Source organism: Heloderma suspectum, chromosome 5, assembly GCF_057233095.1.
Source record: "Heloderma suspectum isolate Gila_16-S chromosome 5, 16-S_ref, whole genome shotgun sequence".
Taxonomy (NCBI): domain Eukaryota; kingdom Metazoa; phylum Chordata; class Lepidosauria; order Squamata; family Helodermatidae; genus Heloderma; species Heloderma suspectum.
The window spans coordinates 124,017,983-124,037,234 of NC_139462.1; the positions used below are offsets into that span (position 1 = coordinate 124,017,983).

At 46.2% G+C, this 19,252-nt stretch overlaps 2 protein-coding genes across 5 annotated transcripts; both read right to left on the reverse strand.

Annotated features, from left to right (window-relative positions):
* Positions 1-3,731: 3,731 nt before the first annotated feature.
* LOC146344366 (uncharacterized) lies at positions 3,732-19,098 on the reverse strand. Of its 4 annotated transcripts, XM_084857155.1 has the most exons (5): positions 18,752-19,053; positions 18,298-18,383; positions 17,628-17,720; positions 14,700-14,818; positions 14,529-14,612 (listed from the first exon to the last, which is right to left on the reverse strand). In XM_084857155.1, exons 1-4 carry the CDS (start codon positions 18,757-18,759, stop codon positions 14,703-14,705), a joined length of 303 nt encoding a protein of 100 aa, XP_084713281.1. In that variant the 5' UTR covers positions 18,760-19,053; the 3' UTR covers positions 14,529-14,612; positions 14,700-14,702. The 4 variants fall into 4 exon arrangements, 1 of the variants encoding a protein (XP_084713281.1); XR_014792200.1 differs by lacking the exons at positions 14,529-14,612; positions 14,700-14,818; positions 17,628-17,720 and adding an exon at positions 3,732-4,045 and having other exon boundaries at positions 18,298-19,098; XR_014792201.1 differs by lacking the exons at positions 14,529-14,612; positions 14,700-14,818; positions 17,628-17,720; positions 18,298-18,383 and adding an exon at positions 6,970-7,025 and having other exon boundaries at positions 18,752-18,829.
* Positions 9,875-14,458, reverse strand: LOC146344367 (uncharacterized). The gene is made up of 2 exons (XM_084857153.1): positions 13,854-14,458; positions 9,875-13,523 (listed from the first exon to the last, which is right to left on the reverse strand). The coding sequence occupies exon 2, from the start codon at positions 11,315-11,317 to the stop codon at positions 10,289-10,291; it is 1,029 nt and encodes a 342-aa protein (XP_084713279.1). The 5' UTR covers positions 11,318-13,523; positions 13,854-14,458; the 3' UTR covers positions 9,875-10,288.
* Positions 19,099-19,252: the final 154 nt, after the last annotated feature.

Consider the following 19,252-nt stretch of genomic DNA (forward strand, 5'->3'; position numbering starts at 1 on the left):
TGGCTTTCTGATTGTACTGGAATAGCCTGTGCTTTGTCCTCTATTCCTTGGAAGTTAAAAACATAAGGGAAGATCAGTCTGGCCAGTTACTACCTAGTTCTCACATTGTCAAACTTATCTCCCCACTATCTTTCCCCTCCATTCCTCTTCTCTTGTAGGTTTTCTCTTTTTAGTTTGTAAGTTTGAGGGTAGGGCCTGTATTTCTCATTGTTTAACATAAGCTCCTTGGGAGACAATATTTGTCTTAAAAGCAGGATAAAAATATAATTAAATCTTGCCTGAAAGCCATGTCCTTTGAGCTAGTGCATATGGGTAGAGTTATTTTCCTCACAGAGCAAGAAGAGCTATTGTGGGTGGGAGAAGGCTCTTCTTGCTCTGTGAGGAAAATAACTCTACCCATATGCACTCATCTGTTTTCCTCATCACTACCCTCAGTGCTGGATTTAGGAACAAACCATGTAAGCCACAGTTTAGGGCCTCATATTATGAGGGGCCTCTAAATATGTTGAAGATAACCAAGATGTATTATAATTGAAATTGCTTTGGCTTAAATAAGTTGGAAAGTCTGGTGTGACTTACAGCAGAGCTGCCTTATATAGAGAAAGCATGGCAACACAGCATTTACTATTAGAGGCAGTAAGTGCAGATTAGAGCCAGTGTGTGAGAAACCATGTGGTGGTGGGGGGGAGGTTTGGCTAGCTCCTCACCCTACCTGAATGTAATTACAGCACCCCCAAAGGAAGTGGGAGTTGGCTGCCAGTTACAGCTAATGAGCCAACATGATAACGGGCAAGATACAAGAACAGAAGAAAGACCCAGGAGGAGAGGAGGAAGGAAGAGATACTGAAGAGTCCTGTTTGTGAGGCCCAATGTCAGGGTTGTCTTTGAGCATATAGAGTGTCAGAGCAGTTCAGATTCTGAGGAAGAGCTGCTTCACATGGAGGAGGAACTTTTCCAGGCTTCAGAGGCACAGCTGGACAGAGAGGCCCTCCCTTCACACATCCCTGTGAGTGATAGTGAACAGGGGGAGGTGAGGGAAGGACAATCTGAACTCTGAGACGCAAGGCACAGGCACAAGTGGGAAATCGTTGGGGCTGAGCTTAGGTGCTCTGCCCGATTGGCTCAACGTCAACAGCTGTGCCTAGAGGTGTCATGGGAGAGGGGGAGAGCTCTCCCCCTCCCACCCCTTAAGTTAAGAGAGTTTGCTGCCTTCCCCCCCCCCCCCCGAACAGAGACCAACTTTCGCTCCCCTTTGAACTCCTTGAAGGCTTTTCCTTTGTAGTCTGTGAGTCTAGCAATTTGCATCTGTATGCCTCATTAGGGTAAATGGAATTAAAGCCTTGGAAACGCAGCCTCTTGTCTGAGTGTTGATTTGGCTATTGGAGTTCTCAGCAGGGCAAAAGGGGAAACCTGAGAACGTACAGGCTAGTTTTTGGTTGGTTACATTAACTGTGATAGGAGATACCTTTGAGAAAACCTTAGTCTCTTTGATGAGCCAGGTATCTCTTATGTAGTGCCTAGCTAGAAAAATACTTAGATTTATCGAAGAATTGACAGAGACTAAACATCTCTGAGGGATTATTGTTAGCAGCTTATCACAGTCTAAAAGAAGTTCAAATCAACTTTATTAAGTGCTTTTATACACGCCTTCAGAGAAGGCTATCGAACACTGTTTAACTACAAGCACTGGGTGGTACCCTTTCATTACGCTTTTTATTATACTGTAATACACTTTTTTCTCTTTATTTTTATGGAATGGGCCTCTGAATCCTGATGTGGCTTAGGGCTTCAGCATGTCTTAAACTGGCCTTGACTACACTCATCTTTATTACCATTTAAATGGCAGAGTACTGAGAGTGAAATCCCATTCTATATTTTAGCTATGGTTTAGTTCTGAAAACTACTGTGATTGCTGGAAATCAGTTCTTGTAATAATAAGATTGCTTCAAGTCTGTGCAAACTGTCTTATCACCTAACAAAACTTAGGTCCTTCCTATCAGAGATTAAGGGAACAAATATTTGAGTGCAAAGGATGGTGTGGTTTTGAGCCAGGCATGAGACCTACCATCTCTTATTTGAGAAGCAACACCCTTGATTCTGATTTACCCCCATCTCTGTAGACCTCTTCGTACTAGCAAATGAATTCCATTTCATTGCCATGAGTTGTGCTGGCAGCTAGTTGTTTAGACCAAAAGAAAAAGGGAGGAAAGGATTAGACAAATTCAGAGATGGTAGGTCTTCTAATAGTTTTACCCATAGGAACTACATAGAACTTCTATGTTTAGAGGCAGTATCATTCCCTTTATTTCTGATTTAAGTCATCCTGTTCCATCAACATGCAAGAGAGAGATATCAGCAGACTTGGGGTAACCACACGGTTTGGTTACCAAAAAAATAGTAAGCAAAAACATACAGGAGCACTTCCCCACCACCCCATAGCCCAATGGTTCAATGGCAGGGAATGTTAGCTAACAGGTGGGGGGCAGAACTGACAACGGGAGGGGGAACAGAATGGAGTGGCTGGAGGAAGATAAAGAAAGAGGCAGATGGATGTTATAAAAGGGAGAGAAAACCATCTCATTTTCTGGATAGGTCACACCCTGGTTCACACTGAGAAGCTATCTTTAAATGCCCCCAGGGACAGAACTGAGCTGTCAAAAGAAATCAATGGAAAAATCCTGGATTTTAATGTAGCTGTGTTAAAGCCCACTGAGGATGCTCAGTAGGAATGCTGAGTGACTGTTGGAGACAGAAAATGGGGAGGAGCAATGGAACAGAGTAGTTACAACTCAGAACATTGCAGTTTTGGTGCAGAGCCCCACTTGTCCTTGTTGTGGTCCATCGACAACGTGAATCTTGAGATTTGCCAATGAGTGCACATGACTCCTGGCAACATGGATCTCTTTATGATTTATTTACAGGCCCTATGTTACTGGCTTTGTACTTTGGCCTGCACCTGTGTTTATAAAAATGTACAGGAACTTTTAAATGTTTTGTTAAATTTAACAGCTACAGTCTTCCTTTCTGAGCAATAACTAAACTTTGACTGGATTACTTTTGACTGTAGGTGTCTCTTAATCCCTACATGATTGTTTACAGGCCATATGTTACTGGCATATCGGTGTACTTTGGCCTGCACCTGTGTTTATGAAGACAGAGACTTGTTTGTGTTCATACTTCATTTTGCTCCAATTTGCAATTAAGTTTGTTTAATTATACTTGACATGTTTTTGATATTAATGTTTTTGATATTTTTGATATAGTACACTGTTATAAAAGATAGCCTAATTCTTGGAAAAAAAGCTTTATGGACATTAATCAGCTCCTAACTTTGAAATATGGTGAAAACCGTTGTTCATGGAATCTGTCTGTCAAGAGTTTTCCAGCGAAGTGGGCTACACAATAATCGGTCAACAGGAAGGCAGTCAAAAAGGGATGAGCAACTAACTCCTGACTTTGAATTTAAATACACACACACACACACACACACAGAGTCAGGGCCAGAAATATTGGAACAAGGATAACTGTTTTGGCAGTTGGCCTCTGTACACCACCACATCGAAGTTGAAAGGAAACACACCCAGATGGGAGCAAAGTCAGGACTTTCAGCTGTAATTCAAGGGGCTGGACAAAAGTGGGGCACTAACCATTCAGGAAGTACAGCCAGTGGCATACACACACACACCCATCGTTGGTGGCTCATAAGTAATGGAACAAACCAACATCATTTCAAACTTAAGGATTGCCTTTAATACCTGGATGAAAATCCTTTGCAGTCAATGACTGCCTGAAGTCTAGAACCCATGGACATGACCAAATGCTGAGTTTCCTCCCTCGAGATGCTTTGCCAGGCCTTTACTGCAGCTGCCTTCAGCTGCTGCTTGTTTGTGGGTCTTTCTGCCTTCAGTCTTGTCTTCAGTAAGTGAAAAGCATGCTCTATAGGGTTGAGATCAGGTGACTGACTTGGCCATTGAAGAACTTCCCACTTCTCTGCCTGGAGAAACTCTTGGGTAGCTTTTGCTGTATGTCTTGGGTCATTATCCATCTGCAATATGAAGCGGCATCCTATCAGTTGGGCAGCATTCGGCTGAAGCTGAGCAGAAAGTATATCCCTATACACTTCGGAATTCATCCTGCTGCTTTGATCAGCAGTCAGGTCATCAATAAACACCAGTGACCGGTTCCATTGGCAGCCATACATGCCCATGCCATAACCCTGCCTCCACCATGTCTGACAGATGATGTGGTATGCTTTGGATCATGTTCCACCACATTCAACAGTTATCCTTGTTCCAATATTTCTGGCCCTGACTGTATGTAAGAGAAGATATCAGCTCCTACGGACAAACAATGGGAGGATCATCACTTTTTAGCTCCTGCTCATCTGATTTCAAAAGTATCAGTCTCATGGAAATATAATGTTAAACTTCATGGACTTTGGTCTGATCTAGCAAAGCAATTCTTTGTATGACACTTGTAACATCAAGTAATAACCTGTACGTGTATATTAGAAAAATTCATGGAGGTTAAGTCTACCAACAATTATTGCCCATTAATGCTAAAGGTATACTTCTGAATTCTAGAGGGTGAAGAAAAAGGGAAGAGGACTGTCATCTTCATGCCTTGCAGGTGTGCTGTTTCCAGAGGCATTGGCCTGGGTGCTGTTAAAGTCATGATGCTGTAGTAATGGCCCTGGCTCTGATTTAGTCCGATCTTAGCATAAGAAAATGAAGAGAAACAGAGCCAGAGCCCTCCAGATCTACCTGATGTCATTTTGGAGGATGTGCACCATTTTTCACTTCCCCAAAGCAAGTCAGAGTTTCCCATAGGAAAATAATTCCCATTATTTTAGTGTAGCTATGATAAGACATCAGTGTTTCCATCTGGAAACAAAAGGCAGCAAGGAGTTCATGCTCTTTCTATTTCAGATCTTATATAATTTGAAAAGGATAGTGTGATGTTCGTTTTTTAGGTTTTTTTTTTAAGTCTTTACACTAATTTTAACATAAAACACTACACAAAACCATAACAAAATGCATATAACTATAACAAACAAATATACAAAAATGGGGGGGGGAGTAAATTCAGAGGCTGGAGCCCTCTGTCTATATGCCCTGCCGGCAAGAGCAAGGCAGGGTGGGAGGAATACAGAAATGATTTTGCCTCCTGTTGCTTCTTAAAAGAAACAACAACTTCGAGCCTATCTCGGTGATTCACCTGCAGTGGACAGGAATGGTGATGGAGAGCTGTAGGATCCTACAGATCCTGGCTTCTCCCCTGCCCACTGACCATCCTGCCTCCTTTTTGCCCTCTGCGCCTCCAATGCTGCAGCGACCTTGGAGGAGCAGGCATTGCAGTACTTTGCGCTGAAGCTGCGAGGGGGAGGCAGAATGCTCTGATGTCGGATTCTCCCTGCTGAAGTTGTAGAAGCATCTACAGCCTTGGGAGGAGGAATTCAACATATTATTTTTTATTTGATTTGAACCCCACTTTTCTACCAAAAATGGCACTCAAGGCAGCTTACAATCACTAATAAAACTAGATAAAAATAACAAGCAAATACATTAAAACAATTAAAAACACAACAACCACAGAGTAAAAACAGCATTCAGCTCAACAGACCCACTTAACCACCAAAGGCCTGCTTGAATAAAATGGCCTTTGCCTGCTGGAGGAAGGACAGCAGAGAGGGAGCCAACCTAGCCTCCCTCAGCAGGGAGTTCCACAGCCTGGGAGTGGCCACTGAGAAAACCCTCACCACCAAACTCACCTCTGAAGATGACAGTATCGAAAGAAGGGCCTCTCCTGAAGACCTCCTATATGATCCTGAAGGCAGGCTTGTATAGGAGAAGGTGGTCTTTCAGGTAGCCTGGTCCCAAGCAGTACAGGATTTTATAGACCAGCTGATATTTCCAACAGTTTTTGAAGGCAGCCCTATGTAGAGCATGTTACAGTAGTCCAAACAGGATGTAACAAAGGCATATGTAACTGTGGTCAGATCAGACATCTCTAGAAACAGGTGCAGTTGACCCACTAGCCTCAGCTGCACAAATGCACTCCTGGCCATCAACAGAACCTGGGCATCCAGGTTCAAGGCCGAATCCAGAAGTACATCCGAACTCTGAGCCTGAATCTTCAGGGAGAGCATAACCCCATCCGGCACAGGTTGTATCCCTTTCCCTGATCTGCCTTTTGACTAAACAGGAGCATCTCTGTCTTGTCTAGATTAAGCTTCATCTGCCAAGGTGGCCAAAGCAGTCTCAATCCCATCACCAAGCCTGAAGCCAGATTGAAATGGATCTAGATAATCCGCATCATCCACAAATCCATGGAGCTGAGAAGCCACCATATGCTCCAGCACCTTGGCCAAGAATGGAATACTAGAGACTGGCCAAAAATTATCCAATACAGTGGGGTTCAGGGAGATGGTTTTTAAAAAAAACACCACACACACACAAAGGTCTTACCAGCACCTCTTTTAGGCAACATGGAACCAAACCTGATTGTATAGAGGTGCTCACCACTACCATTATACCCACTCAGCCAGCCACTTCTATAAGCCAGGAAGGGCAAGGGTCCAGCACACAACTCGTAGGCCTCACTTCTCCAAGGATCCTGTTCACATCCTTGCACTGTACAAATTTAAAAGTATCTATTGTAACTGGGCAAGCAGGGGCCAACGTTATATCTACTGGATCTGTATCAAATATGGCATCCAAGTCAGCACAGATACGATGGATTTTAACTGCAAAGTATTTCATAAATTGGTCACAGCAGGGTATTGAGTGGTCCACTTTCTCTTCTTGTGGGAAGGAGTATGATAGGCCTCTGATCACCCCAAAAAACTCACTGGGCAACTCTGTGCAGATGCAGTAGTGGCAGAAAAGTGCACTTTCTTTGCCTCTCTCATTGCCATCGAGTAGGTTTTCAAATGAGCTCTAACCCATCTTCGATCAGACTTGTTTCAAGGTTTCTGCCAATGTCACTCTAGTTGATGTTGTACTCATTTCATCGCCCACAGCACCCTGGAAAAACAGGGCTTGTTAGGCTCCAATCCATGGGAAAGATGCTCAGGAGCAATTGTGTCAACCACCCGGCCATTCCAGAGATTAACCAGGGCTTCAACAGAATCCCCTGCCAAGATGACAGGGAAATTCCCAAGAGCCATCAAAAAACCATCTGGATCCATCAGTCTCCTGGAGCGGATTATCTTAATCTGCCCCAGGCCACCACAGAGGCTCTGAGTCCCAGCAGTCTAAACTCCGCAAGATAGTGATCTGTCCACAACAACATAGAATCATAGAATCATAGAATAGTAGGGTTGGAAGGGGCCTACAAGGCCATCGAGTCCAACCCCCTGCTCAATGCAGGAATCCAAGTCAGAGCATCCCTGACAAATGGCTGTCCAGCCTCGTCTTAAAGGCCTCCAGTGTGGGAGAGCCCACCACCTCCCCAGGTAATTGGTTCCATTGCCGTATTGCTCTGACACTCAGGAAGTTTTTCCTGATGTTCAGCCGGAATCTGGCTTCCTGTAACTTGAGCCCATTATTCCGTGTCCTGCACTCTGGGATGATCAAGAAGAGATCCTGGCCTTCTTCTCTGTGACAACCTTTCAAGTACTTGAAGAGTGCTATCATATCTCCCCTCAGTCTTCTCTTCTCAAGGCTAAACATGCCCAGTTCTTTCAGTCTCTCTTCATAGGGCTTTGTTTCCAGTCCCCTGATCATCTTTGTTGCCCTCCTTTGAACCCTCTCCAGCTTGTCTGCATCCTTCTTAAAGTGTGGTGCCCAGAACTGGACACAGTACTCCAGATGAGGCCTAACCAGTGCTGAGTAGAGGGGAACTAGTACTTCCCGGGATTTGGAAGCGATGCTTCTATGAATGCAGCCCAAAATAGCATTTGCCTTTTTTGCAGCCACATCACATTGTTGGCTCATATTCAGCTTGTGATCGACGACAATTCCAAGATCCTTCTCGCTCGTAGTGTGGTTGAGCCACGTATCCCCCATCTTGTAACTGTGCATTTGGTTTCTTTTTCCTAGGTGCAGAACTTGGCATTTGTCCCTATTAAATGCCATTCTGTTGTTTTCTGCCCAGCACTCCAGTCTATCCAGATCACTTTGAATTTTGTTTCTGTCTTCCAAAGTATTAGCTATCCCTCCCAATTTTGTGTCATCTGCAAATTTGATCAGCATTCCCTGCACCTCCTCCTCCAAGTCGTTAATAAAAATGTTGAAGAGCACTGGGCCCAGGACTGAGCCCTGCGGTACCCCGCTCGTTACCTCTCCCCAGCTTGAGAAGGTCCCATTGATAAGCACTCTTTGAGTCCGATTCTGTAGCCAACTGTGGATCCACATGATCGTTGTTTCATCTAGCCCACTTCGAGCAAGTTTGCTCATCAGGATATCATGGGGCACTTTGTCGAAAGCTTTGCTGAAGTCGAGGTATATGATGTCTACAGCATTCCCACGGTCTACAAGGGAGGTGACTTGATCAAAAAATGAGATCAGATTTGTCTGGCAGGACTTGTTTTTGACAAATCCATGTTGGCTTCGAGTAATCACGGCATTGTTGTCAAGGTGCTTCCAGATGGATTGCTTTATGATCTGCTCCAGAATTTTCCCAGGGATTGATGTCAGACTGACTGGTCTGTAGTTCCCAGGTTCCTCCTTTTTACCCTTTTTGAAGATAGGGACAACGTTAGCCCTCCTCCAGTCATCTGGCACTTCCCCGGTCCTCCATGATTTCTCAAAGAGAATAGACAGCGGTTCTGAGAGTTCTTCTGCCAGTTCCTTTATTACTCTAGGATGCAGTTCATCTGGCCCTGGAGATCTGAACTCATTCAAAGTAATGAGGTGTTCCTTGACCATATGCCTGTCGATCTCAAGCTGCAATCCTGCCCCTTCAGCCTGTACTTCGCCTTTGCCAGGGGGGTCATAGACCCTCTTTTGGGAGAAGACTGAGCCAAAGTAGGAATTGAGCACCTCTGCCTTTTCTTTGTCATCTGTTATCATTTTGCCATCCTTATTTAATAGCTGAACAACCATTTCTTTCCTCTGCCTTTTACTATGCACGTAGCTGAAGAAAGCCTTTTTGTTGTTTTTAGCATCCCTCGCTAACCTCACCTCGTTCTCCGCTTTAGCCTTCCTGACGCCATCCCTGCAATTCTGTGCTACCTGCCTGTACTCTTCCTTTGTTACTTGGCCTTCTTTCCACTTCTTATATGTGTCCTTTTTTGTTTTCAGGTCATCCCTAAGCTTTTTGTGAAGCCACATTGGCTTCTTCTGTTGTCTTCCACCTTTTCTTCTTGTTGGAATGGTTTGTGATTGTGCCTTGAGAATTTCCTTTTTTAAAAGTTCCCACCCATCTTGGACTCCTTTTCTCGCTAGCATTGTTTGCCATGGGACCTTACTGATCATTGTTCTGAGTTTATTAAAATCAGCTTTCCTAAAATCCAGGGTACGCGTTTGAGTACACTCGGCTTTTGCTTCCCTTAGAACCAAGAACTCAAGTACAACATGGTCGCTTTCCCCCAGAGTTCCTGTAACTGCTACTTTATCCACTAAGTCATCTCTGTTGGTTAGGATCAAGTCAAGGATAGCCGATCCTCTAGTTCCTTCCTCTACTTTCTGTAGGAGGAAGTTATCCGCCACACAAGTCAGGAATTTCCTGGAGGGGCCATGTTTTGCAGAATTTGTCTCCCAACAAATATCGGGGAAATTGAAGTCCCCCATTACTACTACACCATGCTTCCTTAAAACATTGGCTATTTGCTTTTCAAAAGTTTCATCCTTGGCTTCTCCTTGATTGGGTGGCCGGTAGTAGACTCCGACCACCAGGTTCCTTTTATTCTTTGCTCCATTTATTTCAACCCAGATGCTCTCGATGGGGCTACCAAGCTCCTCCTCCTGTATTTCTGTGCAGAGATATGTATTTTTCACATACAGTGCAACCCCGCCTCCCTTTCTGTTCCTCCTGTTCTTTTTGAACAAGTTATATCCTTCAACTGCTGTATTCCAGTCATGAGAGTCATCCCACCAAGTCTCAGTTATACCTATCAAGTCATAATTTCCCTCCTGTATTAAGAGTTCAAGTTCATTCTGTTTGTTTCCCATACTCTGGGCATTAGTATATAGACATCGAAGACCATGTGCTTCATAGTCTGGCTTTCTTCCTACATGTGTCTGAAGACTATTATTGGGCGCTATCAGCGCTGTTCTCTCCATTGCAGTGCATGCGCCTACGTCCATTGTTACCCCCAACATTACATCTCCCTTCCCCGTAGGATTCAGTTTAAAGCCCTCCTGATGAAGTTCTTCATGCTGTGTCCAAACACATTCTTCCCAGCCTTTGTGAGGTGCAACCCATCCCTAGCCAACAGCCCATCTTCCAGGAAGTATAGCCCGTGGTCCCAGAATCCAAATCTCTCTCGTCGGCACCACCTTCGTAGCCAGTCATTCACCCGGAGTATTTTTCGTTCCCTTTCTATCCCTCTTCTAACTACTGGAAGGATGGATGAGAAAACTATCTGGGCCCCAAAGTTCTTGAGTTTCCTTCCCAAAGCTTCAAAGTCTGACGTGATCTCTTCGTAGCTCCGCTTGGCGGTATCATTTGTTCCCACATGGATGAGAAGAAAGGGATACCTGTCAGTGGGCTTTATGAGTGCAGGCAACCTTTCAGTCACGTCTCTAATCTGTCCTCCCGGGAGACAACATACCTGGCGAGTCCACGGGTCTTCGCGACATACTTGGGTCTCGATCCCACGCAGCAAGGAGTCTCCCACTACTACCACTCTTCTCTTCTTCTTCTTGTAGGCCTGGGTTTCATCGCCTCTGTTTGACTGACCTTTAGCCTCTTGCTCACTCTCATGCAGGTTCCCCTGTGATTCTTCCTCTGCAGGCTGTCCTCCAGTCTCATCTGCAAGTACCTGGAATCGGTTCCACAGCTCCACCGCTTCCACTGGTGCAGAGTGGCGTCTAGTTCTTCTTCTCCTAACTGTCACCGTTTTCCAAGGAGTATCCTCTACTCCATTTTTCTTCTCCTCAGCATTTCCCACTTCTGCCTCATCTTGCTGTTGCTCTTCAAGCTTCTGGTCTGCCCTTTGCTGCTGTAGTTCCCCCATTCTGTCCAAGAACTCTTCGTGTTCTCTTATTCCCCGGAGGGTTGACAGTCGCCGCTCCAGTCCACTTACTTTTTCCTCCAGCAGCGTGATCAACTTGCACTTGTTGCAGGTGTAGGCCATGTTGTTCTCAGGCAAGAAAACAAACATTGCACACACCTTGCAGGTCACCACCACTGGAGAGTCTTGTCCTTCCATAGCCCCTTTTCCCTTTTTGTGTCTAGCTTTGTGATTGTTCTAGACTAGCCTGTGCCTGCTCCTCTACTCAGTAGAGGTTAAAAGCAGAGTCCCACTGGTGTGGAAGTGTGTGTTACAAGACAAATAAATGGGAAAAAGTTAGTTAAAAAAAAAATGTTAGGGGCCTCCCCCTTGACCTCCCCTGCCGAACTCCCCTGGCCAACTCCTGTTTGCTCCCCCTGTGCACTCGCTCTGTTCGCTCGCTCTCTGGGAGCTTGCCTGCTTCTGTAGTCCCTGGACCAGCTGGAGCAGCTTGCTCTGCTCTGCTCTGCTCAGCTGGGAGGCGGGAAACAGACTGAAGCTTCCCGCCCAGTCAGCTGCTGGGAGTACTCAGGCCACACCCCTCCAATTCAGTTGGAGCTCTCAGAAGCTCCTGGTGAGCTCACAGCCAGTCAGAAGGATAAAGGGCAGCGCCCTGGGCTTCCTGCAACCCACTTACCTCTTAGGCTCTGTCTCCTTTGTCTCCTTTGTCTCTTCAACCACTGCAACTCCCCTGGCCAACTCCTGTTTGCTCCCCCTGTTCGCTCGCTCTGTTCGCTCGCTCTCTGGGAGCTTGCCTGCTTCTGTAGTCCCTGGACCAGCTGGAGCAGCTTGCTCTGCTCTGCTCTGCTCAGCTGGGAGGCGGGAAACAGACTGAAGCTTCCCGCCCAGTCAGCTGCTGGGAGTACTCAGGCCACACCCCTCCAATTCAGTTGGAGCTCTCAGAAGCTCCTGGTGAGCTCACAGCCAGTCAGAAGGATAAAGGGCAGCGCCCTGGGCTTCCTGCAACCCACTTACCTCTTAGGCTCTGTCTCCTTTGTCTCCTTTGTCTCTTCAACCACTGCAACTCCCCTGGCCAACTCCTGTTTGCTCCCCCTGTTCGCTCGCTCTGTTCGCTCGCTCTCTGGGAGCTTGCCTGCTTCTGTAGTCCCTGGACCAGCTGGAGCAGCTTGCTCTGCTCTGCTCTGCTCAGCTGGGAGGCGGGAAACAGACTGAAGCTTCCCGCCCAGTCAGCTGCTGGGAGTACTCAGGCCACACCCCTCCAATTCAGTTGGAGCTCTCAGAAGCTCCTGGTGAGCTCACAGCCAGTCAGAAGGATAAAGGGCAGCGCCCTGGGCTTCCTGCAACCCACTTACCTCTTAGCCTCTGTCTCCTTTGTCTCCTTTGTCTCTTCAACCACTGCAACTCCCCTGGCCAACTCCTGTTTGCTCCCCCTGTTCGCTCGCTCTGTTCGCTCGCTCTCTGGGAGCTTGCCTGCTTCTGTAGTCCCTGGACCAGCTGGAGCAGCTTGCTCTGCTCTGCTCAGCTGGGAGGCGGGAAACAGACTGAAGCTTCCCGCCCAGTCAGCTGCTGGGAGTACTCAGGCCACACCCCTCCAATTCAGTTGGAGCTCTCAGAAGCTCCTGGTGAGCTCACAGCCAGTCAGAAGGATAAAGGGCAGCGCCCTGGGCTTCCTGCAACCCACTTACCTCTTAGGCTCTGTCTCCTTTGTCTCCTTTGTCTCTTCAACCACTGCAACTCCCCTGGCCAACTCCTGTTTGCTCCCCCTGTTCGCTCGCTCTGTTCGCTCGCTCTCTGGGAGCTTGCCTGCTTCTGTAGTCCCTGGACCAGCTGGAGCAGCTTGCTCTGCTCTGCTCTGCTCAGCTGGGAGGCGGGAAACAGACTGAAGCTTCCCGCCCAGTCAGCTGCTGGGAGTACTCAGGCCACACCCCTCCAATTCAGTTGGAGCTCTCAGAAGCTCCTGGTGAGCTCACAGCCAGTCAGAAGGATAAAGGGCAGCGCCCTGGGCTTCCTGCAACCCACTTACCTCTTAGGCTCTGTCTCCTTTGTCTCCTTTGTCTCTTCAACCACTGCAACTCCCCTGGCCAACTCCTGTTTGCTCCCCCTGTTCGCTCGCTCTGTTCGCTCGCTCTCTGGGAGCTTGCCTGCTTCTGTAGTCCCTGGACCAGCTGGAGCAGCTTGCTCTGCTCTGCTCTGCTCAGCTGGGAGGCGGGAAACAGACTGAAGCTTCCCGCCCAGTCAGCTGCTGGGAGTACTCAGGCCACACCCCTCCAATTCAGTTGGAGCTCTCAGAAGCTCCTGGTGAGCTCACAGCCAGTCAGAAGGATAAAGGGCAGCGCCCTGGGCTTCCTGCAACCCACTTACCTCTTAGGCTCTGTCTCCTTTGTCTCCTTTGTCTCTTCAACCACTGCAACTCCCCTGGCCAACTCCTGTTTGCTCCCCCTGTTTGCTCGCTCTGTTCGCTCGCTCTCTGGGAGCTTGCCTGCTTCTGTAGTCCCTGGACCAGCTGGAGCAGCTTGCTCTGCTCTGCTCTGCTCAGCTGGGAGGCGGGAAACAGACTGAAGCTTCCCGCCCAGTCAGCTGCTGGGAGTACTCAGGCCACACCCCTCCAATTCAGTTGGAGCTCTCAGAAGCTCCTGGTGAGCTCACAGCCAGTCAGAAGGATAAAGGGCAGCGCCCTGGGCTTCCTGCAACCCACTTACCTCTTAGCCTCTGTCTCCTTTGTCTCTTCAACCACTGCAACTCCCCTGGCCAACTCCTGTTTGCTCCCCCTGTTCGCTCGCTCTGTTCGCTCGCTCTCTGGGAGCTTGCCTGCTTCTGTAGTCCCTGGACCAGCTGGAGCAGCTTGCTCTGCTCTGCTCTGCTCAGCTGGGAGGCGGGAAACAACAGAACTATAGGAAGTTCCTCCACCCCCAGATCACCTTCATCCCATCCTATGCATAAGACGAGCCCTAAAGTGTGCCCTGCCAAATGAGTGAGGCCAGATACTAATTGGGACAGACCTATGGTTGCCATGAGGGACATGAAGTCCTGAGCCACTCCTGGCAAGGTAGATTCCACATGTGACTCCACCTCCCTGCCCCCCCCGGTCTTGCCTGCTGGAACACCAAGAACCCAGATGGGCATAGTTGGGCCCATCTGATATGGGAGACAACTTGGGAGCAACCAACACCCTGTTGTGCTTCCCACCCCCATAACAACTCAGCAGCCTCCAACCACTATATCTGCCCTTTACTGTTCCAATGGCTGCTCCCTGTACCTTCGTCTGTACCTTTTAAAAACACATCATCCCACCAGCAGGCAAGAATTGTAGGTCAAATAATATATATACAGTTGGCAGGCAGATGAACAAGCAAGTAGCTCTCCCAAAGGGGCAACCCCCATTGGTGGTAGCCCTGCCCAGGCTGCCCACCTTTTTATGCAACAGTGGGCTGATGCAATCTCTTGCAGCTGGCAGAAGGTCTCTTGGAGAGAGTGCAAGGTCAGGGGTCCAGTTCTGCAAAGAGAGGCAGCGTTTTCTGGCCTCCAGAAAGTCTCTCTGGGGCAGCCAGAGGTAGAAGACACAGTGGTAAAGCTTGCTTACAGTCTATCTGGGCGGTCTCTCTTCTGTGCCCTCTCTCAGTAGGGAGATGCTGGTGGTATCAAGCTGGTATCCTGTGGTCCCTGGGATACTCTCCCAAGGACCACAGGATTGCTCTGCCACTAAATAAGAAAAAAATAGTAATAAAGAAAACTGTAATATATATGATTGGACCTTGTCTTTTAAATGTTCAAAAAAAATAACAATCTTTGTACAAATTTGTCATGTTGTTACATTGTCCTTGGGTAAAATATTCTTGCAACAGCAATAAAAAGATATATCCCAGATTTTCCCAAACCAATCTGAAATACTAGGTGGTTCTGACATTTTCCATTGTTGGCCTGTATACATCCTTCTCCTAATATAAGTTGTAAATCTACAGATTCATTTTTCAAATAGCACAGTAAAATAGTCTTAAGATTAGCTAATAGTTGGAATCAGGTAATCTGATGGAATGTAACAAAAGTTCCATTCCAGAACAGTTTAATGCTTGGACAGTTTCAAAATATATGGATAAGATCTGCTCTAGGCAGTTGACACCACACCTCCAGCAGTTATCTGAAGTGTTAGGACAGATTTTACTTAACTCATATGGAGCATGATACAATTGATATATGATTTCGAAAAGGTTTTCTTTCAGACTCTCATTAAAGTAACTGGTATATTGAAGATCCTGGTCCATTTTTGTTCCTGTATTTGTATATCTTTATCTCACTTTTAAAAAGGAATCTGTGATTGTTCCAGATGAATATGATTACTAAAATTTCTACTTTATTTTTTAATCAAATTTTGAATTATATAGTTTATTTGGCCCCTCCAAGAGATTCCTGTCTTGTGTTGCAGATAACTTCCTCCTACAGAAAGTAGAGGAAGGAACTAGAGGATCAGCTATCCTTGACTTGATCCTAACCAACAGAGATGACTTAGTGGATAAAGTAGCAGTTACGGGAACTCTGGGGGAAAGTGACCACGTTATACTTGAGTTCTTGGTTCTAAAGGAAGCAAAAGCCGAGTGTAGACAAACGCGTACCCTGGATTTTAGGAAAGCCAATTTTAATAAACGCAGAACAATGATCAGTAAGGTCCCATGGCAAGTGATCCCAATGAGAAAAGGAGTCCAAGATGTTTTTAAAAAAGTTTTTAAAAAAGGAAATTCTCAAGGCACAATTACAAACAATTCCAACAAGAAAAAAAGGTGGAAGACAACAGAAGAAGCCAGTGTGGCTTCACAACAAGCTTAGAGATGACCTGAAAATAAAAAAGCACACATAAAGGAAGTGGAAAGAAGGCCAAGCTACAAAGGAAGAGTACAGGCAGGTAGCACAGAATTGCAGGGATGGCATCAGGAAGGCTAAAGCTGAGAATGAGCTGAGGTTAGCGAGAGATGCTAAAAGCAACAAAAAGGCTTTCTTCAGATATGTGCATAGTAAAAGACAGAGGAAAGAAATGGTGGTTCAGCTATTAAATAAGGATGGCAAAATGATAACAGATGACAAAGAAAAGGCAGAAGCGCTCAATTCCTACTTTGGCTCAGTCATCTCCCGAAAGAGGGTCTATGACCCCCCTGGCAAAGGTGAAGTACAGGCTGAAGGGGCAGGATTGCTGCTTGAGCTTGATAGGCATATGGTCAAGGAACACCTAATTACTTTGAATGAGTTCAAATCGCCAGGGCCAGATAAACTGCACCCTAGAGTAATAAAGGAACTGGCAGAAGAACTCTCAGAACCACTGTCTATTATCTTTGAGAAATCATGGAGAACAGATGTATGGGCCCCAGGAGCGTAGCCAAGTCATTTATAGTGTTAGAGGGCCCTAGAGATCCATAATGCTTGCTTAAGTTTATTATTGGTGCAATTCCCTTGCTAGGAAGCCTCTGAGCATGTGAAGATGATTCAAAAGGCCGACAACAGTCTTCTCAGTGCATTCCTTGCTAATGAGTAGAAAGCCTTACCAAGCACTCTGCCTGGGAAGCAAAGTTTGTTTACAGGTGGCTGTGCTTGAGAACCAAACACTGCTAGCCTATGCTGGGAATGCCCGCTAGGGGGCGCTTGCTGCTGTTATGCTGCTTATTGCTAACATGTATTGTATATTTGACCCATTTGACCCAATGGCTCTTGGTTCAGAGAAGCTGTCTGATCCAACCATTGGGTATGCCTGTGTGCTGTAAGTTACCCAATAAAGTACTCCTTGTAAGTAAACCTTTGAGTCTGATTTATCACTATCTTGGCACCTCTAACCTAAGAGTTCAATGCCCACGGCTGGGGCGACACAATGGGTGAAGTGCCAGATGATTGGAGGAAGGCTAATGTCCCTATCTTCAAAAAGGGCAAAAAGGAGGAACCTGGGAATTACAGACCAATCAGTCTGACATCAATCCCTGGGAAAATTCTGGAGCAGATTATAAAACAATCTATCTGTAAGCACCTTGAAAACAATGCAGTGTTGACTTGAAGCCAACATGGATTTGTCAAGAACAAATCCTGCCAGATGAATCTAATCTCATTTTTTGATCAAATTAACTTTGATTTTTTTGATTCCCCTTGTGGACTGTGGGAATGCTGTGGACATCATATACCTCGACTTCAGCAAAGCTTTTGATGAAGTGCCCCATGATCTCCGGATTAGCAAACTAAGTAAAAGTGGGCTAAAAGTATCTTAATATTCATCTTTGTAAGCCACTCTGAAAGCCTTTTTTGGCTGAAGAGTGGGGTAAAAACACCCCTAAAAAGATGAAACAACTATCACGTGGATCCACAGTTGGCTACAGAATCGAAGTCAAAGAGTGCTTATCAATCGGATCTCCTCAAACTGGGGAGAGGTAACAAGTGGCCCAGTGCTCTTCAACATTTTTATTAATTACTTGGAAGAGGAGGTGCAGGGAATGCTGATCAAATTTGCAGATGACACAAAATGGGACAGGATAGCTAATACCTTGGAAGACAGAAACAAAATTCAAAATGATCTTGATAGACTGGAGTGCTGGGCTGAAAACAACAGAATACCGAGAAATGCCAAGTTCTGCACCTAGGAAGAAGAAATCAAATGCACAGTTACAAGATGGGGGATACTTGGCTCAACAATACTACAAGTGAGAAGGATCTTGGAATTGTTGTCGATCACAAGCTGAATATGAGCCAACAATGGGATGTGGCTGCAAAAAAGGCCAATGCTATTTTGCATTAACAGAAGCATAGCTTCCAAATCCTGGGAAGTACTAGTTCCCTTCTACTCAGCACTGATTAGGCCTCTTCTGGAATATTGTATCCAGTTCTGGGCGCCACACTTTAGGAAGGATGCAGACAAACTGGGGAGGGTTCAGAGGAGGGCAACAAAGATGATCAGGGGACTGGAAACAAAGCCCTATGAGGAGAGACTGAAAGAACTGGGCATGTTTAGCCTTGAGAAGAGAAGACTGAGGGGGGATGTGGTAGCACTCTTCAAGTACTTGAAAGGTTGTCACAGAGAGGAAGGCCAGGATCTCTTCTCCATCATCCCAGGGTGCAGGACACAGAATCATGGGCTCAAGTTACAGGAAGCCAGATTCCATCTGAACATCAGGAAAAACTTACTGTTAGAGCAATACGACAATGGAAACAATTACCTAGGGAGGTGGTGAGCTCTCCCACACTGGAGGCATTCAGGATGAAGCTGGACAGCCATCTGTCAGGGATGCTGTGACTTAGATTCCTGCATTGAGCAGGAGGTTGGACTCAATGGTCTTATAGGCCCCTTCCAAGCCTACTATTCTATGATTCTGTGATTCTATTTTCCAAACCTCAGAATTTGTTTTATCATGCAATTACCCATATTTAGCTAATAACTGATTTACAATATGCCAGACCAGAGTATTGGAGGAGAAATCACATGATTATTCATAATCAAATATTGGTTTGCCAAGAGGCCATTTTGTGAAAAATCTAATAATTGACTACTTACAGATAAAGGGTGTGTGTGTTTTAAAACACAGCCCATTATCTCCATTTTGAGGAACTGAGAGAGTGGCCTATGACCACCCTGCAGTGTGTTCTACTGTTAAAATTGCAAGTTTGGATTACCTGTTCATACACGACAGCCCTCAGGTGGCTCGAAAAGCCAGTCCCCTTCAGTTGCACTCCTAAACCCCCTCCCAGCACAAATGCAGCACTCAGTTGCATGTAGAATCCTTGTGCTGCTTCCGTTGAATGCAGCATGCAGACAAGAGGTGCTTTTAAATATTGAAAAACTAAAAACAGCATTTCCCACAAGAAATACTATCTGAGTTAGAGCATAAACTCGCTCTGCTACATTTTACTTCTCTGTGAACACACTCCTGCCCAATCACAGCTATACTAAACTTCTAGATTCCCCATGGATCTCTAGGGGCAGCGCTCACTTCCGCTCTGGAAAAGGGAAAACGCGGTCCAAGGGAACTCAGAAGTTCGCCGCCTGTGTAAGTGATGTTATGAGGTCTAATTTCACACCCCCTTCATCGTATCCAATCAGAAGATGCCGTGTTAGGCGGGTTTGCCCAATGGCAAAAAACTGCAGTGTCGGCATTGGTTACCAAGGAAGGCGCA